This window comes from Diceros bicornis, chromosome 37 (assembly GCF_020826845.1).
Source record: "Diceros bicornis minor isolate mBicDic1 chromosome 37, mDicBic1.mat.cur, whole genome shotgun sequence".
NCBI classification, from domain to species: domain Eukaryota; kingdom Metazoa; phylum Chordata; class Mammalia; order Perissodactyla; family Rhinocerotidae; genus Diceros; species Diceros bicornis.
Genome location: NC_080776.1, coordinates 16513964 through 16533752, shown reverse-complemented (window position 1 = coordinate 16533752; position 19789 = coordinate 16513964). Strand labels below are relative to the sequence as shown.

At 34.6% G+C, this 19789-nt stretch overlaps 1 protein-coding gene across 14 annotated transcripts in view; it reads right to left on the bottom strand.

Moving 5' to 3' along the window:
* MFF (mitochondrial fission factor) overlaps positions 1-19789 on the bottom strand; it is a 34504-nt gene that overhangs the window by 2202 nt on the left and 12513 nt on the right. For 5 of the 14 annotated variants that reach the window (XM_058533116.1, XM_058533120.1, XM_058533121.1 and 2 more), the window contains 6 exons: positions 17423-17511; positions 14758-14832; positions 10371-10529; positions 6257-6289; positions 4461-4520; positions 1232-1316 (listed from right to left, as the gene is read on the bottom strand). In XM_058533116.1, the coding sequence (XP_058389099.1) occupies positions 1232-1316; positions 4461-4520; positions 6257-6289; positions 10371-10529; positions 14758-14832; positions 17423-17511 (501 nt within the window). The remainder of the gene's footprint in view (positions 1-1231; positions 1317-4460; positions 4521-6256; positions 6290-10370; positions 10530-14757; positions 14833-17422; positions 17512-19789) is intronic. The other 9 variants (XM_058533117.1, XM_058533126.1, XM_058533118.1 and 6 more) reach the window with 9 other exon arrangements.

The following is a 19789-nucleotide window of genomic DNA, read 5'->3' as shown; positions in this document are numbered from 1 at the left end:
ATTTGAGAAGTGCAACACCCAGGCAGCTTTTTAATATTCCACTCTGATAGTGGATTACATGCTGTATCTTGAAGCTAGGTGACCCACGAGTTGCTCATCACTAAACTAAACGGAGTCCAGACTGGCGAGTTCCCAAATCAGCAAAACAGCAAAGAAAGCTGCAGAAGTAGTAGCTGCCAGGGTCACAAATATGAATTCTGTAGAATCTTCTTGTGATTTGGTTTTTGTTACTTATCTTAGAAATGTATAGTTTCCCAAATGGCTTTCTATTCCTTTTAAAGTTTCACAGCATGTGTGTGACTTGTTTATAAGGGCTGTATCTCTGTCCTCTACTAGCACACCTTCTATGTTAAGGATTAAATGTTAAAACACTGAAACTCAAATTATACTTTCAGAAAACAAGATTGTTGGTAGATTTGTGAATTCCATGATAAATGCCCAAGAAAGCCCTTTCTTCAACAGGCAAAGTATAAATATGTGAAAATATGTAAGAACTTATAATATAGCTTCCATTTATGTTTCAATAAATAAGACTGCAAATGAAAAAGCTGTATTTGCTTCATATTATCCTTTTATTATATTAAATATTTAAAATGATATTCTGATTTATTCTTATGCTAAAATATTTAGTTTCTTGATCTTTACTTGGAAATATTTTATTTCATTAATTTCCCCTCTACATTTTTTTGGCATAGATGCAATTAGAACACTGAATACACCTTCCCTACATGTGTGTCTGTGTGAGTCTAGAAGCTATGGGAGTACATATTACAAATGTGCAGATGCAACTGTAGTTCCAAGACTTACCACAGAACATGAGAAACTGCTATATAAAGACACTATGCAAACCGAGAGCTATGGTTTCCAAAATGGAGTTCTCAAACATAGAAACACAGGTCCCCAAAGGGACTGTTCCATGTTTCAAATAGCCAAATAAGCAATTTATGGCTGTACTGGTTTGCTAAGATGTCAGGATTCTTCGTTACTGATGAGAATTACATCAATCCATTTCAGTAATACTGTTTTATTCTGATCAAAGCATGTAAATAGTGGCTTAATAGATCTTTAATCAAAATGGGAAAATCAATTATGGTTTAATAAATAGTTTGATAGATAAAATATTTCAATTCATGGGTTCCACAAGAGAGAAATGATAAAATGTTACAAACTATCACTGTAAATATTATACGAATATAACTTAGGAGTGTATCTTATTTGGTACATTAAATACCTGTCGTCTTAATGAAGCTGCATCTACAACAGTCATGTCATCTGAAGTTGCTTCAACTGTTGTGTCTACATTTGAAATGCCATACCTAGCAGAAAAGAAATAAAAATACAATTTAATATTAGAATAGAACTAAGAGTACCTGGCAAGTCATGTAATGTGTTGTGTAATGCTCAAAGAATTGTTCAAAAGACTGGTATTTAACAATATGAATTACTAAAATATATTACAACCTGAATTAGTTCTAATAAAGGAAAGGAAAGGAAAAAGCTTAAGATAACAACTACCTACAATATTGGGAGAGTGTCCTGAAACTTTGAGAATGAGAAGAAACCCTGACTAAAGATATAAATAAGGAGATACTTTTCAACTCTGAGGGGCTGGCATTCCTAAAAAGGATCCCTGGCTGAAAAAATTTCAGAGCAAAATATTGAAAGCTCTAGGATATAACATACAATTCTTCCACAAACTTATGTCCACATGTGGCTCCATCAGAGGCCCTGCTGAGACTCACTGGCAGGAAACACAAAGTAAAGTAACTCAAGCTACAAAAATAAGATGACTATTTTTATTTTTTCTCTTCCTTTTACGGCCTCTTCTCTTGCCATTTTTACTCTTTACTTCTTATTTCTAATTATTTACTTTCTACTGTGTCTCCCATAGAAGCAATTATAAAATCACCTGAATACATCTTCCCACTACATTCAGATCCAGAATTGGCTAAATAATAAATAATTAAGAGGCTGCGTATAAAATAATACTGGAAAGCTACTAAGACAAACTCCAGAGAAAGCATATTAAAAAGTACTTCCTGTCGAAAAGCAGTTACTTGTAAAAGGGCACTGATTTTTAAATGAATGACAATGAACTTCTGAGAAACAAATATATACAAATGCTATTCTTCCTCTTTGCCTGGATTTCCACTTTTTAAATATGTTTTAATTAACAGCTTTATTGAGATACAATTTATATATACTAGACAATTCACCTCAAGTTTATATTCTATTTTAATCCTCCACGGTTATTTCAGTAAAACAGCAAATTAACTTTTCCAAATGAGCAGAATATAAATAAATTGAATTAAAAAGTTACTCCTATGTAATCTACAGAGTTGGCACATAGATCATATATTCTAATACTTCAAGCAAATCTCCATTATAAAAAGCACATTACCAGGGTATGACAAAAATCATATTTTTCATCCAGACATGTTAAAGATAAGTCTATTCAAAAAATCCTTTTGTTTCAAATGCCATCGAAAATAATCCCAAAATACTTTAATCTGTGAAATAATTTTTAATTTTATAATCATGCAGTGTCATCATTCTGAACACTGGTGATAACTATACAGGCTGCAGTTTCAAGGACAGGTGGTGTGTACCGACTCTAGATAATCTAGCACAATCTCTAAATGTTCCTTTTATGGCTAAATTAACTTGCTTTCTCATTAACTGCCCCTTTCTTCATGGGAATGGGGTAAATATCCTGGAATACTGAGAGTAACTGCATCAGAGAAGTAAGCTACTAAGTTAGTAGATGCTGGAACTATGGGCTTACAAATATCTGAGTTAATTAATCTTTTGAGCATTAAAACAGAATTATTAAATGATTAGTGAAAAAACTAAGGGTTGAAGATTCCTCTTCTCTATACTTTATCCTCAAAATAAAACTCTTCTATTTCCGTGAGGTCACATATGAGGCGAATAACTGGGAAAAAAAAAAAAAATCAAACAGTAGAAGCAATTGTTTCAAAGGTAAAGGCACCTGGACTAAACATAGAGAATGAAGTATAACTGAAAGGGATTACTCACAATTTAAATCATGAATTAACTAAGGTTTTAAATATCTGTAAAGGAAATCTTCATTTGCAAAGAAATCTAAGGATATGGCAAAAGACTTGACCTACATAATTCAACTTAAAACAGAAAAAAACATTACAATGTGTTTTAGTACTTATCAGAACTGAAAACTCTAAGAAATGCGAAGTCAGAGCAGTGGCTGAAAATAACTTTCACAGAAAGATAAAAAGATCACAAACTTATGAAAAATATACAAGGGGAAACTTACAATGGTCACTACTGTAAAAAGAAACAAGTCAGCAGAGTGATAAGGGACCACGAAGGGCACACTTTCCAACTGCTCTAACCTGAATTCAGTATTAAGGAGAAACTGATGTTTCCCTCTTCTCTTGCCTAAAAATGAACGTGTCAGCTTCCTCTCATCATAGAAATAATGCTGCCAGTTTTAAATCTACTGCCACCGATAACACATTTCTGCCTAAAATAAACAAAACTGGCTCTTAAAAAATTACAGTAATGGTATCTGTGAATACCGACCAAGATTTTCTCCCCCCTAGAAGATGGGCAACGGGGACTCTGGCACTTGAGAACCTAAGAACAGTCAAGCGTCACTTAACGATGGGGATATGTTCTAGGAAATGCGTTACTATGCCATTTGTCATTGTGCGAACATCAGAGAGTGTACTTTTACACAAACCTAGATTGTATAGTCTACTACACACCTAGGCTAGATGGTACTAATCTTACGGGACTACCATTGTGTATATGGTTCCTCGATGACTGAAACGTCGTTATGCAGCACATGACTATATTTCTATGTGCCATTCTATCTGTCCTTGTGCATGACAGAAGAAATAACTACTCAGGCTAAGCATGTCTGAAAGTGTGAAAGGGGCAAAAACGAGAGAAAAGCTTAAATCAACAGATGACAAAAATATTAAAACTAAATTCCCTTTCTAATAACTTCTAGATTGTCAATGCTGATTTCCCCCAATTTAAGATGATGCCTTAGAGACAGGTTTATCTACACATTGAAAGTGACAGTACAGACACTTAACAACTAAAATGGAAATGCTGGACAGAACCTCAGGCAACAATTAAAATGATGCACATAAAACAAGATTTAAGATTATTTTTTCTGTGTTTTATCACGATCTCCTATAAGCTATTAAAACTGTATTTAAGTAAAATATCTCAGATGTTCACACGATACTGCACCATAATTATTAAGCAGTTTTCCTCATACTCTGGTGGCCAAAAGTCATGAATAATTAGACCCACTGTTCTCAGAGAAAAGCAGATTGTACCCATAAAGAAAAGCTGCAGAAGTTCAAGCTATAATGTAAAGGCACGGCTACTACATGCATTATGTCCTGCAAAACACAATAGCAGTCAACTATTTACCCTGGTAATCACAAAGTCTCAAAATTTACCTGACGTTGTCATGATGAGGATTAGAAGTGGCGGCAGCAGACCCACCACGCAACACAGGTCTAAGGCAGGTTTTTGCGGGAGAAGGCACAAAACAGAATCAGGAAACAGAGAAGTGATAAAACAGAAGCAAAAACAAGATAGATAAATGTCAAATAGGATTATATTGTATGTTTCAATACAATATAATATACTTCCAATACTTTAAATATCTTTGTCTCACATGTCCTCCATTTTATGATTTTCATAAATTTAATATTTTACAATGGGTTAAAAAACAAAGAGAATCTATATTTATGTAACAAAATAGCACCAATATATAAAATCACTTTTTTGGTGCTTATATCTTAATTTATGAAATTCAAGACAGAGGACAATTCTGTTTAAAAAGGGTAATTTCTCTCTCTTAGTTAGAAAAACAATCACCAACACTGTTAGAAGAATGTTAAGAACTGGTTAGCAGCACCAGCATGATCATGGTTGCTCATCTGACAGCAAGACCTCTATCTTGAAAACTAAAAATTTTAAGTATCTCCCATTTCTCACAATTCCTTCCCTCCCACCTCATTAATTTTGATTAGCGACTGATATCTTAATGTAGCTGGGTCTCATTCAAACCCTCAGCTCTCAAGCACAAAACTGTAAGCCTCAGTCCTGTAGCTGAGGAGAGAGGGGACAGGCCACAGCACACTACAGGAAGTACAATCAAATACGTGAGTCTGGTCCTGAGACAACCAGGAGTGACACATAGGGCTCCCAGAAAGAAAGACTAAGGTGCACTGGGAAACTCTGTGGGGATTTCACTTAGTCTCTGTACATACTTGGGTTCCAGAGAACAATTAGTTCTCTACCTAGGTAAGCAGTAACCTTTCCAATAAATTTTATTTTTTTTTGCTTGAGGAAGATTAGCCCTGAGCTAACATCTGTGCCAATCCTCCTCCACTTTATATGTGGGACACCACCACAGCATGGCTGATGAGTGGTGTAGGTCCATGGCTGGGATCCGAACCTGTGAACTCTGGCCACTGAAGCAGAGTGAGTCGAACTTAACCACTACGCCATGGGGCCAGCCCCTAAATTTTATTTTTTTTAATCAGAAAACAAAAGCTCTATGTGGTCACTGGTCAATTCCTCAAAAAGTAATCAGCAATATTTACTAACCATAGAAAGGAGGCTGGGGTATAGGATCCATATAAGGATTTTAAGAATTATTACATTCTATTTTGAATGTCTTATTCTCTAAGTACTCATCAGGTTTTGCCTGAATTTAAGTACCAAGGCAAGTTTTAATTATAGCAAACATTTACTATCGAATGTACTAGTTTTTTCCATTAAGTTGGTACAGCTGTAGAATTTTGGCTACAATACAAATCACTATTTTATATCAAGTCAATTTGTACAAAAAATTTTAATGTTTAGCTTGTACTTTTTCTAAAGACACTGCTGGTGCTTAAAGAAATTTCTGGAACCCAGAGGATAGGAAATTCAGAGACTTTTGGAGGAGATATGTTAGACATCCATTTTGTTGGCTAAAAAACAGTGACAAATCACATATGCTTGAGACAGGTTTTGAACTCATCCCATCCTACTAATGTATTTCCTGTGGCATTAGGAACACTGTTACTCAACTACAATCTTACACACACTAATGGGAGAATGGTTAACTAAATGAAGCCACCACTGCATGCTACCTAAAGCTTTTTTAAAAAATTCATGCTAATACGCTGCAATGGATCTGCCATATTCCACCACAGAGATCTCCCTTTTATAATGCAGAGCCAGAAAATAACACAGTTACCTTTCACAACGTATTTCATTTTGTCTTCTCACACTGGCAATTGACACATATAATATAAAAGTAAATTAGACAAGTATTTGGCAAAGTTAGAAACTTCATTTAAGTACCACTTTCTACCGTAAGTATGATTTAATACAGTAAAAAAATTTTTTTAAGTTTGATAATATGTTCAACAATATGTTTTGTAATTAAAGTGGCAAAAGGGAATAAGATCTGAGGCTTGACAAGTTCCAGGGTTAATTTGTATATTGACACTTCTGAGTAAATAAATGGTCTGACTTAATAGGATATGTATTTCTTTGCTAAAAAAAATGAAAACTGCTACAGTAAATAAACAGTTTGATTGGGGGGCCAGGAACTATACACATCTTTTAAAAAGACAAATTATAAATAACAAACACTGTTTCAACTGCAACTTTGCATTTCTAGGTCCTCCAAGTAATATATTTATACAGATACTTGCAAAAAATATAAATTATTTAAACATTGGTTTCTTACTCTATTTACTCAAAGCTAGTACGATCCACTAAAGAAAAACTGTATAAAAATAATCAAGCTCCTGCGAAAAATAAAAGTTAAGCACGCTAAGCATGACTAATCGGTCAATATTTAAATAATGTTCTTACACAGGAACTACATTTCTTTTTGAAAATGTTAATATTCTGCATCGGATAATGATATATGGAGCTCTCGCAGGTGTCAAAAGACATGGTCATTTCTTAACCAGCCAAGGACTAAATCATAACAGCATTTTAAACCCAAAGAACACACCTGGTGCTTGTCCCAGATGTTTTGGTAAATTTCTGATACATCACTTTTCCAAATGCACAGCACTGTCCTATATAAATAAACTTTTCTAATGTATACACAAGATTTAACTTCATCTTCATGTTGAGCTTGGTTTCAGATCAAATAAGTTCTCATAAGATGAGAAAACAAAAATCTAACACATAAACCTTTCAACAGTATCCCTTGAAGTGTAAAGTAAAAATAGTTCTTCTGTCAAGCAACTGTGAATCTGCATTATTTTATAATGAAGCAGGCAGAAAGTATTTTTCTTTCTTTCTTTCTTTCTGCCAAATAGTTCTAGCTTAATTTAATTATATCTAATGTGACAGCATAAGATCAAAGAGAAGATACTGCATTAGCATAACAGCCAAGAGTAAGAAAATGGAAAGGAAAAAATGATGTACAGAACAAGAAACATAAAAGCACTTAAAACTTTATAAGCAGTATCATTTTATAATCATGCAAATAGAACATTATCCAAATTTCACATTCCTATTTCTTACATCTGAAAAGTCATGCTAGACACTTCTCATAGTAGAAGTAAAAACTGTTTGGCACTTACGACTCTGATTATATCTTGTTCACGTTTAGATTGTAAGAGATCTAAATACAATGAAAAAACCCCAACTCTTTCAATAATGAAACCATTCAAGAAGACTAATCAGAATCTAACTCTCTAGGCTCCAAGGTAACAACTGATGGCGAGTATCCAGGAGCAAAGAATTATTAATATAATTTCTTTATGAATTTTTAAAATCTCATTTAAGTAAATAAGATCATTTCTTCCTAAAAAAGGAATTTTAAAGTTATCAATTCATTACAATTAAAAAAAAATTAAAATAACTTTACTTAGGATGCAAAACAGTTTTTCATAATAAAAGAATACAAAGTAAATTCTACATTAGTAAGATTTCTGATTTTATACATTTGAACTTGAGGCAAAATTTTTTCCATTATGGAGAAAAAAAAAATCCAACTATTTTTGTAAGTTCCATTATTTTGAACTATGTACGTATGGGGGGAACAAATAATTTTACTGTACTGGGGCTTTGTCATCTAGTTATTACTTAATCTACATAGTATTTATAAATATCTTTCTCATTCAGATATTTTCACTGCTGATAGCATTTGATATGATATAATGTGACCTAATAATCTGGTCTCTTCTAAGGACCTATTGTAATTAAAAAGTTAAAGAGGTTACCTGGTGAATAATAAATCTATTTTAAGGATGAAGAAGAAAATAGGCCTTTGGGGCCGGCCCCGTGGCTTGGCGGTTAAGTGCGTGCACTCCGCTGCTGGCGGCCCGGGTTCAGATCCCGGGCGCGCACCGATGCACCGCTTCTCTGGCCATGCTGAGGCCGCGTCCCACATACAGCAACTAGAAGGATGTGCAGCTATGACATACAACTATCTACTGGGGCTTTGGGGGGAAAAATAAATAAATAAAATTATTAAAAAAAAAAAGAAAACAGGCCTTTGGAAATATTAGTTCTTAAGTGCCAGGTACTTCATATTCAATATCTTTTGAAGGATCTCCCATGACACTAAATAAAGAATTTGAGACCACTATCCCTCTCTCTTAAATAAAGGTGTGTATGTGTCAGGAGAAGATTCCTCATAAGAATCCAGAAAACCAGGTAATATTATTATTACCCATATATTTTTTTAATAGATGGTAAAAATGAGGCCCAGAGAGGATAGCCAATTTGCTCAAGGCCATCATGCAGCTAGTTCTTCAGTAGGGTGAATCAAGATTGAATATGACTGACTCCTTGAATCCACGCTTTTTTTCCTTCTGAAACATGCTGCTTCTTACAGGTTCTGAATATTCTAAGACAGTCCTTGAAGCTTCACAGAGCTTAAAAGGGACTCTAAACCCTTGAGGAGAGATATATATATGTATATAAATACACACACGCACATACAGTCATGCGTTGCATATCAATGTTTTCTGTCAATGATGGACCGCATGTATGATGGTGGTCCCATAAGGTCAGCACCATCTAGCCTAGGTGTGTAGTAGGCTATACCATCTGGGTTTGTGTAAGTCCACTCTACGATGTTCACACAAAGATGAAATCGGCTAATGATGTATTTTTCAGAACCTATCCCCGTCATTAAGCAAGGCACGACTGTATATACATATATATATACAAACACGCAAATACATGAATACATATATAGATATATATACATATATATATACATAAAATTTTCCCTCTGCCATGAGCTTTCTCTTTTAAGCTCTTTCCGGTGCAGCTTTAAGTCCTTGGTCCTAGCTTTAACCACTAGATTAACTCAGGGAAGGCTTAGAAACGCCAGTCAAGTAGTATGGACAAGTGCTCATGAAGTACGGTGAAACACCTAGGACTTGACAGTTAAAAGCACTCAACAAGAAAAAATTTGTTCAGAGTAAGCCATAGGACAGATAAGTTCCCAAGGTTAGAAACAAGGTTTACTGGGAGGGCGTTTAATTTACTGGGAGTTCTTCAAAATGAAAAAATTAACAGTCTAATAAAATGATCATGAAAATTCAAACACTGGCTCCCAGAGTCACTAGATAAAGTGTTGGGAGTTGAAATGAAACTGACTATACCTCTCCCATACTAAGCCAAAAAAGCTCCCCCATTTCATCTTTTTAAAACACTATGTAGTAATGAACCAAGGACAAAAAATATTTGAAATAATGGTAAAAAAAAAATTTATTTGTATGAACAAGTCTAAGTATACTACTAATGATTTTACTCTGGAGATGTTCAACAGTGAGATAAGTTAGCAATACTGAAAAATATCAGTATTATCAAAAAGATAATAGCACTGGGATTTTTCCATACAGACCTAGAAACCTCTAGCTAAGAGAAAAGTAAAAAATGTCCTGGCAGCTACACTGACATTCATCTTCTCAGATTTGCTTCCTTAACCCAACCACATTAGTATCATAAATGATTAAGTCAAATGACTTACTAAAGAAAATTAGTATGCTTCAGTCCAACATCCCACACTCAATCCAACAGCATCCCTCAGCATCTCCCAAAATGGAGTACTTAGAAGTCAACAAAGCCTTTGAAAAAAATCATTATACCTCCTGTGTATAGTTATTAACTAAATACTCTCCCTGACTGAAGAGAAGCTATGAGAATCTTGTGAAATGTGAATTTTGGACAATAACTTCAAATTAAAGGAAAACAAAGCAAGCCATTTTAAACCATTGTATCTTAGTAAGAGACAAAGCTGTAAACATAAAAGGTAGACACCACAGTCCACTAATAAGGAGCCAAAAAATATGCAATAAAGCTGGCAAGAGTCACTAATGGCCAATCACCTGCGATTTTCCTCCAGCACATCCAAGATCTGCTGGTAAGCCCTACGAGTAGAAGACTGGATAAGCGACAAAATGCCACGAGCAGAGGAAAGGTTAGCTCCATCTTCAGGTAACATATGGGGAGGACAGACCCGAACCTGTTGTGGCGACGGTGTCACACTGTGTACATAAGCACAGCAAATGAAGAGAAAAATACTCAAGTCAGATTTTTATAAAACTTCAGCTGAGCAGTTTCCCCCAACACTTTTATATTTTAAGAATTATCTTAGTTTTCTTGCCCCTTTTCCCACCCTTCACTTTCCCCTAAGAAAAAGTCAAACCAAAGATGTTAATAAACATATTAAATTGTTTTTAAAAACCAGCTACAATGCAGCATTGTAAGCGTGTAGCCTTAAACATCAAATTAAACAAACCGAATATGAAAGAACAACTTTGGTGACGGAAGAGAATTATAGCAACGAGTGTGTTCAACCGCTAGCTCTGGAGAAGCAGCATTTTTTATTTAGTGTATTTATTCCAATTCAGTCACCCAAACCTCTAACAAACAACACTGCACTGCAACTTACGGATGATCAGAGGAGTAAGCTAGAGAATTCCGGTATACAGGTGTCAGATAAAGTTTAAACACATGAATTGAGAGTGATTCCGTGAAAATGCCGTTTCAAATGCTTCACAAAGACAATGAAGCAAGCTGAATTTATGACGAGTAAATTTAAAGATGAAGTAAAGTTTCAGAAAACTATAACAAAAGCATTTTGATTGCTTAATTATACTAAAGCATATGTTCTCCAGCTAAATGACTAAAACATAAAACTACTCCCAATTCTGGGAATACAGTGAAAGAAGGCAAGGATACTTCTTAAATCATCCAGATGGACGTTAAACAACCATTTCTGGGCAGCTCAGTGACAGCAATTTTAATCATCCTTTCATATGTGAGCTGAGATTCTCAAGTTTTTGGCTCCACTGCCAGTGCTTCCTAAAAGTGGAACACACTTGAATGAAGCAATTTTACAGTTCTAACTGAACTCCTCAGACTGGTGGCAGCATTTTCAGAGAGCTGCTCCATGTTAGAGCATGACCAGCCGTGTGAGGTATCTAACTGACACATGGACTTGGCATCTGGTTTTTTTTTGTTATAATAAAGTTTTATTACAGTAAGAGGACTACAACCCTGGGATAAGAGCTCAACATTTTTTCTCAGTCAGGCAAAAACTTTAAACTAAACCTCATTCTTGTGGATTACATCCAAAAGAGTAAAAGCGGAGCAGCCAGTGAACAAATACAAAATTTTTCATTTTGTCCTGTGTATCTTCTCTCACTTAACATGTATTTGTTGGGAAGCCACAAAATAAGTGGGATAATTTTTGAAGGACAGCTGTCATCTAATATTATTCCCAGAGTCCCAGAAAACTAAAATCAAAATCTTTCCACAATTTGGTGAAGAACTCTGAATGTCCTAATGATCCAAAGCGAGAAGTACAATAAATACAAAAACCATGTTTTCCAAAGATTACTTAGAAGAGAAAGATCTAAGCGAAATCTTGGCATATTGGGAAATTAATCTGTCAGGGCTGATTCACCACAGGAATTAGGCCGAATGGTGTCAAGACAAATGCAAATTTTCAGATGCAGGCTTGTGGATGGTTACCCTAAACGTCTGTCCAGAGACCAGGAATCTTCTGGAATATATATAAGCCAACTTAGGAAGTGACCCATGGTACTCGGCAAAACCCAAATTGGGCATCCAAGAAGAGTAAAAAAAATCAGTATATCTGGGACACAAAGTCTGGGCACTAGCCTTGCACTCAGAATTCTCTTTAGGCAGCACAGGGAAAACCCAAAGTTCTTGCTCTTGTGTGAGAAACCAGACTGAATTCATGTTAGAAAAGCATGACCAGAGGCCAGAATAAAAACAGCCAGTTCTGCATCAACACAAACAATCCACCTTACACTCTTCTTGACAGAGTTGCCAACGTACCTACCTAAATTTACATAACAAAGTTTAAAAAGACTAATCAGTAAAATATCTATTGCTGTAATGAAAGTTTTTGTCTTTGCATTTTGGGGGTTAAATTGAATACTTTGCATATCATTCTGTATTAGTAAATAAATTAGCTACATACTAATATATTAAAACCTATAACAATCAATATTTAGAACTATAATCTTAGAGCAACAATATCAATAAACTAAATCCAAATCCATGAAAAAAGTTTGATGGATTTTTGCCCATTAAAAATTAAAAAGAAAGAAGGGTTACTTCCTTCGGGAGAAATCACTTTGTCAGAAACAAGCAGTAAGGAATTGTTTAAGTTCTAAAAGTACAAGTATTTCCAGTCCATATGTGGGAAATCAGATGGTCATTTATAAAGTCGTGAAGTCTGAACTAACTTCAGATTAACTGCAAAGAATTCTTAAGATGGAATACACAGAAGGTTGGATTCTAAGACAATCTATAAGATCTCCCCCAATTCGAAGATTCTACCATCATATGAATTTGGAATATGGTAATAAACGAAAAAAAAAACCTTATATGGTCCTCAATTGCAACTTAATAAGAAAAAATATTTATGTAGAAAGATGAAATCAGGCCTTTATCAATATTAAAGATATTTATTTCATCAAAGACCAACATCAAGAAACATATTTGGGTTTCTGGTTGTTTTTCCAAAGAAATTAAAGTTTCAAATATTAGTAAGAAATTTAACTTTCCATTAATTATATATAGGCAATACTTCATAAACAGCAAAAACAGAACAGGAAGTAGGTTTTAAGCTGATGACCACTTTGGGCAGTATACATATAGATTAAATATCCTTGATTGTTAACATTTATTTCCATCTATAGACAAAGTGAATGATTAAATCAGAAGATGACCAAAATTACCCTAAATAGAAACAATAAATAGTTTAGCAATTCTCTCTTTTTTAAAGCTTTAAGCAGTCTTGCAAGTCTGTTCACAAATAAAAAAATTTAAGAAAAAAAGAATCAGCCCCATATTAGCAATCAGTCTGATGCTAGTTGGAATGTCTACCACTGGCATCAACTGTGGAGGGAAATCGCTTTTAGAGTTGAGATTCACCTCTGTCCACTCATCCGCCCAACCAGGGGAGACTGACTTTTTGTTTTGACAAGCGAACTACTGCGAAAAATAAAAAGGTAAACATATTGCAAAGGTACTGAGATTATTTAAGCAAATGTTATAATATTAGTAATTTAATAAAAATGCACTTTGACGATAAATTGATCTTAGTAATGTTATAAAACAGCAAAATCTCAACTTTTTCTTTCATAAAAGATTAGGAAATTTTGAAGAAAGCACTGATATTTACCATGTTATTTCATCTGTAATAGCTCTACCTCATGCTTACATGAAATCTTACCACATGAATGTTAAGTAAACGATGCTAGCCAACGCCAGTACTCAATTTAAGGGAAAATTTACTTGGCATAACTGTGTCATAATTAACCGCTAAGTCCAAAGTCAAGTACCTCTTTCCCCCTGGGTTTCCATAGGAATAATGTTTCTCAAACTGTGAGGATAACCTCTTTGGTGAGGCTCTAGCCTCTTCCGAAAAACAGTAAAGGTAAACAGCGAAAAAGGGGAGAAAAAATTTTCACTGAAACTTCAAATTTAGCATCATTTCTCATAAAATTTTAAACAGAGAGAAAATTTTAATTTGTTGCCACTATCTAAGGCAATTTACTAGTTCCTAGAAGCGTAATAAGAGAACCAGAAGCAGCGAAAATTCATTGGTTGTCAGAGTGGCTTCTGTTGCTTAAGAACATTAGCTGCTGAATTCTTATACTGCATGCCAAAATGTTTCCTCCCCATGAGAGGTCAGTCACTTCCACGCCTTGTTTTGTCAGACTTACAGAAAGAGTGGGTTTAATGATCTCAAAACATTCTTCCAAGTATAATTTTAATCTACGGGATTAAAAAAAAACTTAAATGACAAACCATACTTAAGACTCCATTCTCCTCTTGGGTCAAAATAAAACAAGAAAAGATAGCGTGCTAAAATTTAAAAAAAGATTGGAAACACTGAACCTGGTTAAGTTGAATCTGTAGAGAACTAATATGCCAACCAAAGCAAAATAAAGAAAATGGAAAAAGATGCTTGATCCTTATGTGTATTATTCCATTTTACTTTCACCGTTATACCCAAATCACACATAACTTCCTTAGTTGGTCTAGTTATTTTTTTTCTTAACGAAGTGTTTGAGACAGTTTGAGAAATCTCGAAACAGAGGTACTAAAAAGCCAAACGGTAAGAGAATTAGGGTATTATATGCCAATTACCCGGTGAAATATTAGTATAACATAAGCCTGCAAAATTAAAACAACTCCTACTCGTGAAAAGCAGAGCAGATAAAATCTTACGTGTACTCCGGTGCAGAAATCGGTGCCTGGAACCTTGAAATTTTATTTCTTGGGGCAGAATCTGATCTGTGCCACCTTAAATAATAATTATGCTTCTTTTACATATTCAGCTTTTACAACACAAACAAAAAGCTAGATATGATTCTACTGGTCAGCATTCATTTTTGTGTCAATAGCTGACATCAATCAATCCTACTGCCTCTTGAAGGTAATTAAGAAAACAAAGGCCAGTGCTCTGCTCTTATACCCATGAGTACTTCTATTCTTAAAGCCAAGGAATAAAATAGAGTGGAGGCAGGCAAAGGTTCATGCACAATGACACATAATTGATCTCACATTCCAAAGAAAAGACTAAAATAGGTAAAGACAGCAAGGGTTTAATAATTACTTTAGTAGAGGTAAAATATAGCTGTATTATATTAATAGTTTCTTCCTTACCACATTACTAACATTGAATACTAACAGTGAATATAATATGCTCATTATATAAAATTCCTAAAGTTAATTAAATGTAGATTAAAAGATGAATTCAATTATAAATTATAAAATTAATAATGATAAGAGAAGAAAAGCCAAACCTACATTATTAACAAAAAGATAGTTAAGTATCTTACCATGAGACAGTAACATATATAACTACACAACAAAACATACGGTTAAGCAATGTAAGCACTTCATTGTGAAAATGTATCGTTAAATATTCAGGTTATTTTTACTATCAAAAATTAAATCAGGAGATTTTCATTTTTATTAAACATCTAGAAAATGCCATTAAGGCAACTTAAAGAAAAAAAAATCAAATTTTAGCTAACTCTGTTAATCTTTTCTGTTATGAGAAACTTACGTTATCGGCAACTGCAAAAACATCTATGAACTAATCACCTACTCTAAATCATACTTCACTAGGCTGGTTTTTATACATAATAAAGCTGTTTCTTTTCTCTTCAACTGAACTCAGCTATCAATAATATCTTGCCAGAAAAACACAAAAGTGATGCTATACTAAAATTGTCCTGTTTTTATTTCAATAATGTGAAATTTCAAATTAAGGACCTAAATAATAAGCCATATCTTTATATAATAGAAAAGTTTATTAGAAACCTTTGCTGCCTTAAAAAATATTACAAATAGAACATAATGAAAGCCCTTAGTTTAATGTTTAATCATTCCGAGAGGGTACTAAATATCAAGAACCTACCTTAGCCATAAACTATGTAGCCTTTTTACCCTTTGTATAATATATTTGGAAATATTCTAGAAAAATGGATTTCATGGGCCAGGTGACATCACTGCCAACCAGGTACCTTCAGGGAAACATACAATTATCATAAAAATTTTCATATCAATAATGGTTGAACCTTTCAGATAAGTCCTCCCTGAAGGAGATAAAATATTCATTTTAACTTACTGTCTTCCCCTATAACCCTTCAGTACAATTATAACTACTTTAGGAGACATTTCAAGATTTCCCAAGAAATCAGAGCAGTTATAGTTCTCCTCTGCACCTAACACAAGGGAAGAGAGACCCTATCCCCATCAAAGCCCCTTCTGTATCCCTATACTCTTCAGTCAGGTCCAAACTAGGACTTGATATGGTTTATTACAAATGGTATAACTGTATCGTGCTCTAGCTATTTTGTATATAAATTTAAATGTTTGGCTTTTATCTAGATTTGCAATCCCTAAGAAGCGAGAGATGTATCATCTCCTGATTCTTTTGCAGTTCCCAGTGTAGCTAACGTGATGCCTGGCATCAAACATAGTTTATGATGAATGAGTTCACGAAAATTTACCAAAAACTTAATGAGGAAGAAATATTAATTTACATAATCTTAATCATCATTTCAAAAGCCACAATCACCAATGGCTTTGAGACTTAAAAATTCTGACCAGTTTTTAAAGGGATATTTTATTTGTAAAAACCCATTAATTTTAATAAAACAACAAAAAGCACTTGCCTGATCTAAAACATCCTATCGTGGCGTAGCTTTAAGATCAGAGTAGGATAATATAACCAAATAAGAAAGAAAGGTTTAAACAAATAGTCCTTTGAACAATATACTTGTATTTTTGGAAAATGAAAGGGATCTAATAATTCAATGACTCAGTAGGCAAAGAGCTAAAAAAAATTCCACTTGCTTATGCTATATTGTTTACCACGACTCATTAGAAGCAGAGCTGGAAAAGGCTAGTTCACAATCCTATGACAAATTGAGTAACTCAAAAAGAAAGAAGTTTCCTTAAATAACGTTTTCCTTTTATTTATTTACTTATTTTTTCAACCTGTATGCTAGATAAACATTTTTGGAGGCTGCACAGTACTGAGCACTTATGTTTATCAATTTTTCTTAAGTATACTTTATAGCAGATTACACATAGACAAGGATAATGCTACTGAAAAAGTCTCACAATGAACAAAATGGTCAGATTTTAAGGCTATAAAGAGCACTGCAAAAATGTAAAATTGATATAAATGTAAAACAGATTTCAAACACTATTAGAAATAAATTTACTTTTTGCTCAGCTTCTTAGGCATAAAACATACACTTCTTCCTCCTCCTCCTTTTTTATAATATTTGGGAGTTAAAAAAAAAAGTAAATTCTATAGAATAATATGGGACAGACAATCTACGAAGGAGACACAGTGCTTAGCGGTCCTACTCACATGGAGTCGGTTCTGACCAGCTGTCCGTTCTGGCGAACGGCATTCTCACTCATAGAACGCTCTCTTTTTAGCCTGCCAACTGCACGGACCTGTTAGGCACAGAGAAAGGGAAAGGATAGAAGATATTCTTAGCAGCCCAGTAGCTGCTTAGCATCAAAAGAACCTAATGCAAGGCTCCTCATAAAATTTACAAAGAACCAAATCAAGAACTGCTGCCTGTGTAGTATAGACATGTTTAAAAAAACCCACTTATTATAACGCAGATACACTTAGGAATGCTTATTTACTTTATGAAAAAAGTTACTTCTGGTTTCTTTCTAAGTATCAATCTTACTTGGTACAATTATTACTTTTATTTATTATAATCTATGTAATATATTGTTAAAGAACAATTTATAATAGTTTTTAAAGGCACATATATTATATGAAATGGGGTTTATTTGTACTACAAATAAATGTTCCTGTCTTCAAGGGTTAAAACATTCAGATCTAGTGGAACATTTGAGAACCAGACTAAAAAAATTTTAGAGTCTTATTAGCTTAAAGGTTTTGGCATTTGAGAAATAGCCACAATCTCTAATCTCACATGATCTTCTCACAAAATATATCACTGACCTCTTTCCATTAAGGGATGGGATCCATGATCCCTTGAAACTGGGTGGGCTGGTGACTGCTGTGGAGATGATGTAATGTGACTTCTGAGGCTAGGTCATAAACAACAATCAGCCTTCTGCCTTTTTCACCCAGGCTGTTCACGTTGGAACAATGGCACCATGATGTGACACTCAAGCAGCCACAAGGAAAGGCCATGTGTAGGTGCACCAGCCAACAATCCTAGCTGAGGTCCCAGACAACAGCTAGTACCAACTGACAAGTGAGTGAGGAAGCCTTCAGATGACTGCAGCCTCAAGCTCTCGAGTCATCCCTAGCCTTTGAGACTTCCTAGCTTAGGGCCAGATACTGCAGGAGAGAGACAAGCTTTCCCCATTTTGCCCGCTGCAGATTCCCAACCCACAGAATCCATAAGCAAAATAAATTTTTTTTTTTGTTTTAGCCACTAAGTTTAGGGTGGTTTATTACACAGCAATAGATAACTAAAACAATGGCAATCATTAACTCTCCTGCTTGTTTAGAATTTTTTTTTTTTATTAGAAACAGCGATAACAACTTCATGGTTAAAAAAAATTTAAACTTTACTGTAAAGGACAACTGGAATGTGAACCAATGGATTTGAAAATGAAGATTTTAAAAAAGGCAAATCAATATCTACTGACGCTTTTAAAAAGATCTGGGAGTAGATTATCAGGTTATTAGCTCCAGCAAAACAGAATAAATCCCTATTTCATGCCAACAAAACTTAAAAGCACACTAGGCAGCACATAATTTCAGAGCATGGTTTAGATTTGGTTATGGTTATCAACTATTTACCCGCCCAAACAAAAGAAAAAAAATAACTTCTAAAAACAGAAAAGGAGGGGCCAGCCCCGTGGCTTAGCAGTTAAGTGCGTGCACTCCACCGCTGGTGGCCCGGGTTCGGATCTGGGCGCGCACCGACGCACCACTTCTCCAGCCATGCAGAGGCCGCGTCCCACATACAGCAACTAGAAGGATGTGCAGCTATGACATACAACTATCTACTGGGGCTTTGGGGGGAAAAATAAATAAATAAAAAATTAAAAAAAAAAGCATTCTTATAAAAAAAAAAATAAATAAAAACAGAAAAGGAGTCAGTTTGCAGCTTACTGCAAGAGCTCTTTAAAAATCAAAATTAAAGCAATTATGTATAAAATTTAACACCTGCACAATCGAGTACACTTGACTCACAGCCAGCAGTGCTGGGTTGCTTTGTGAGAATCCCACTGCTACCAGCCTTCCTACCTACTGCACAGTTGTGCTCACTTCGCCTAGAGAAGAGCTCCTCCACGGTGCATGGATCAAGATGAACTTTCCGCAAATCAGAACCATTCCTGCTGCTGTGGGGTGAGAACTAAGATGAAGCAGGATACGAGGAAGTGATGGGAGAAGACAAATATGTCTTTGACTTCAAAATAGCCTGACAAACTAGAGGATCCTAAGTCTACTGTTATTTTCACTATTTGAAATCTGATTTAAAGCATATCTTAAGAGGAACATTAAGATTGATATTACTGCCATATTGGGGGGGAAAAGCAACTTGAGACAAAAGCATCCATGTGTTATGCCTTCTAATATGACCAATTTTCATATTATAATACCAAAGAACTTTGACCCTGCCTGAGGTGATGAGGAACAGTGATCTTTAAAATATTTTCACCCTTTAATTCAAGGTCATGGTGGTTGTTTTTTCAATTTAGGCTTTTATTTATTTTTTTAAATTAATTAGTGTTT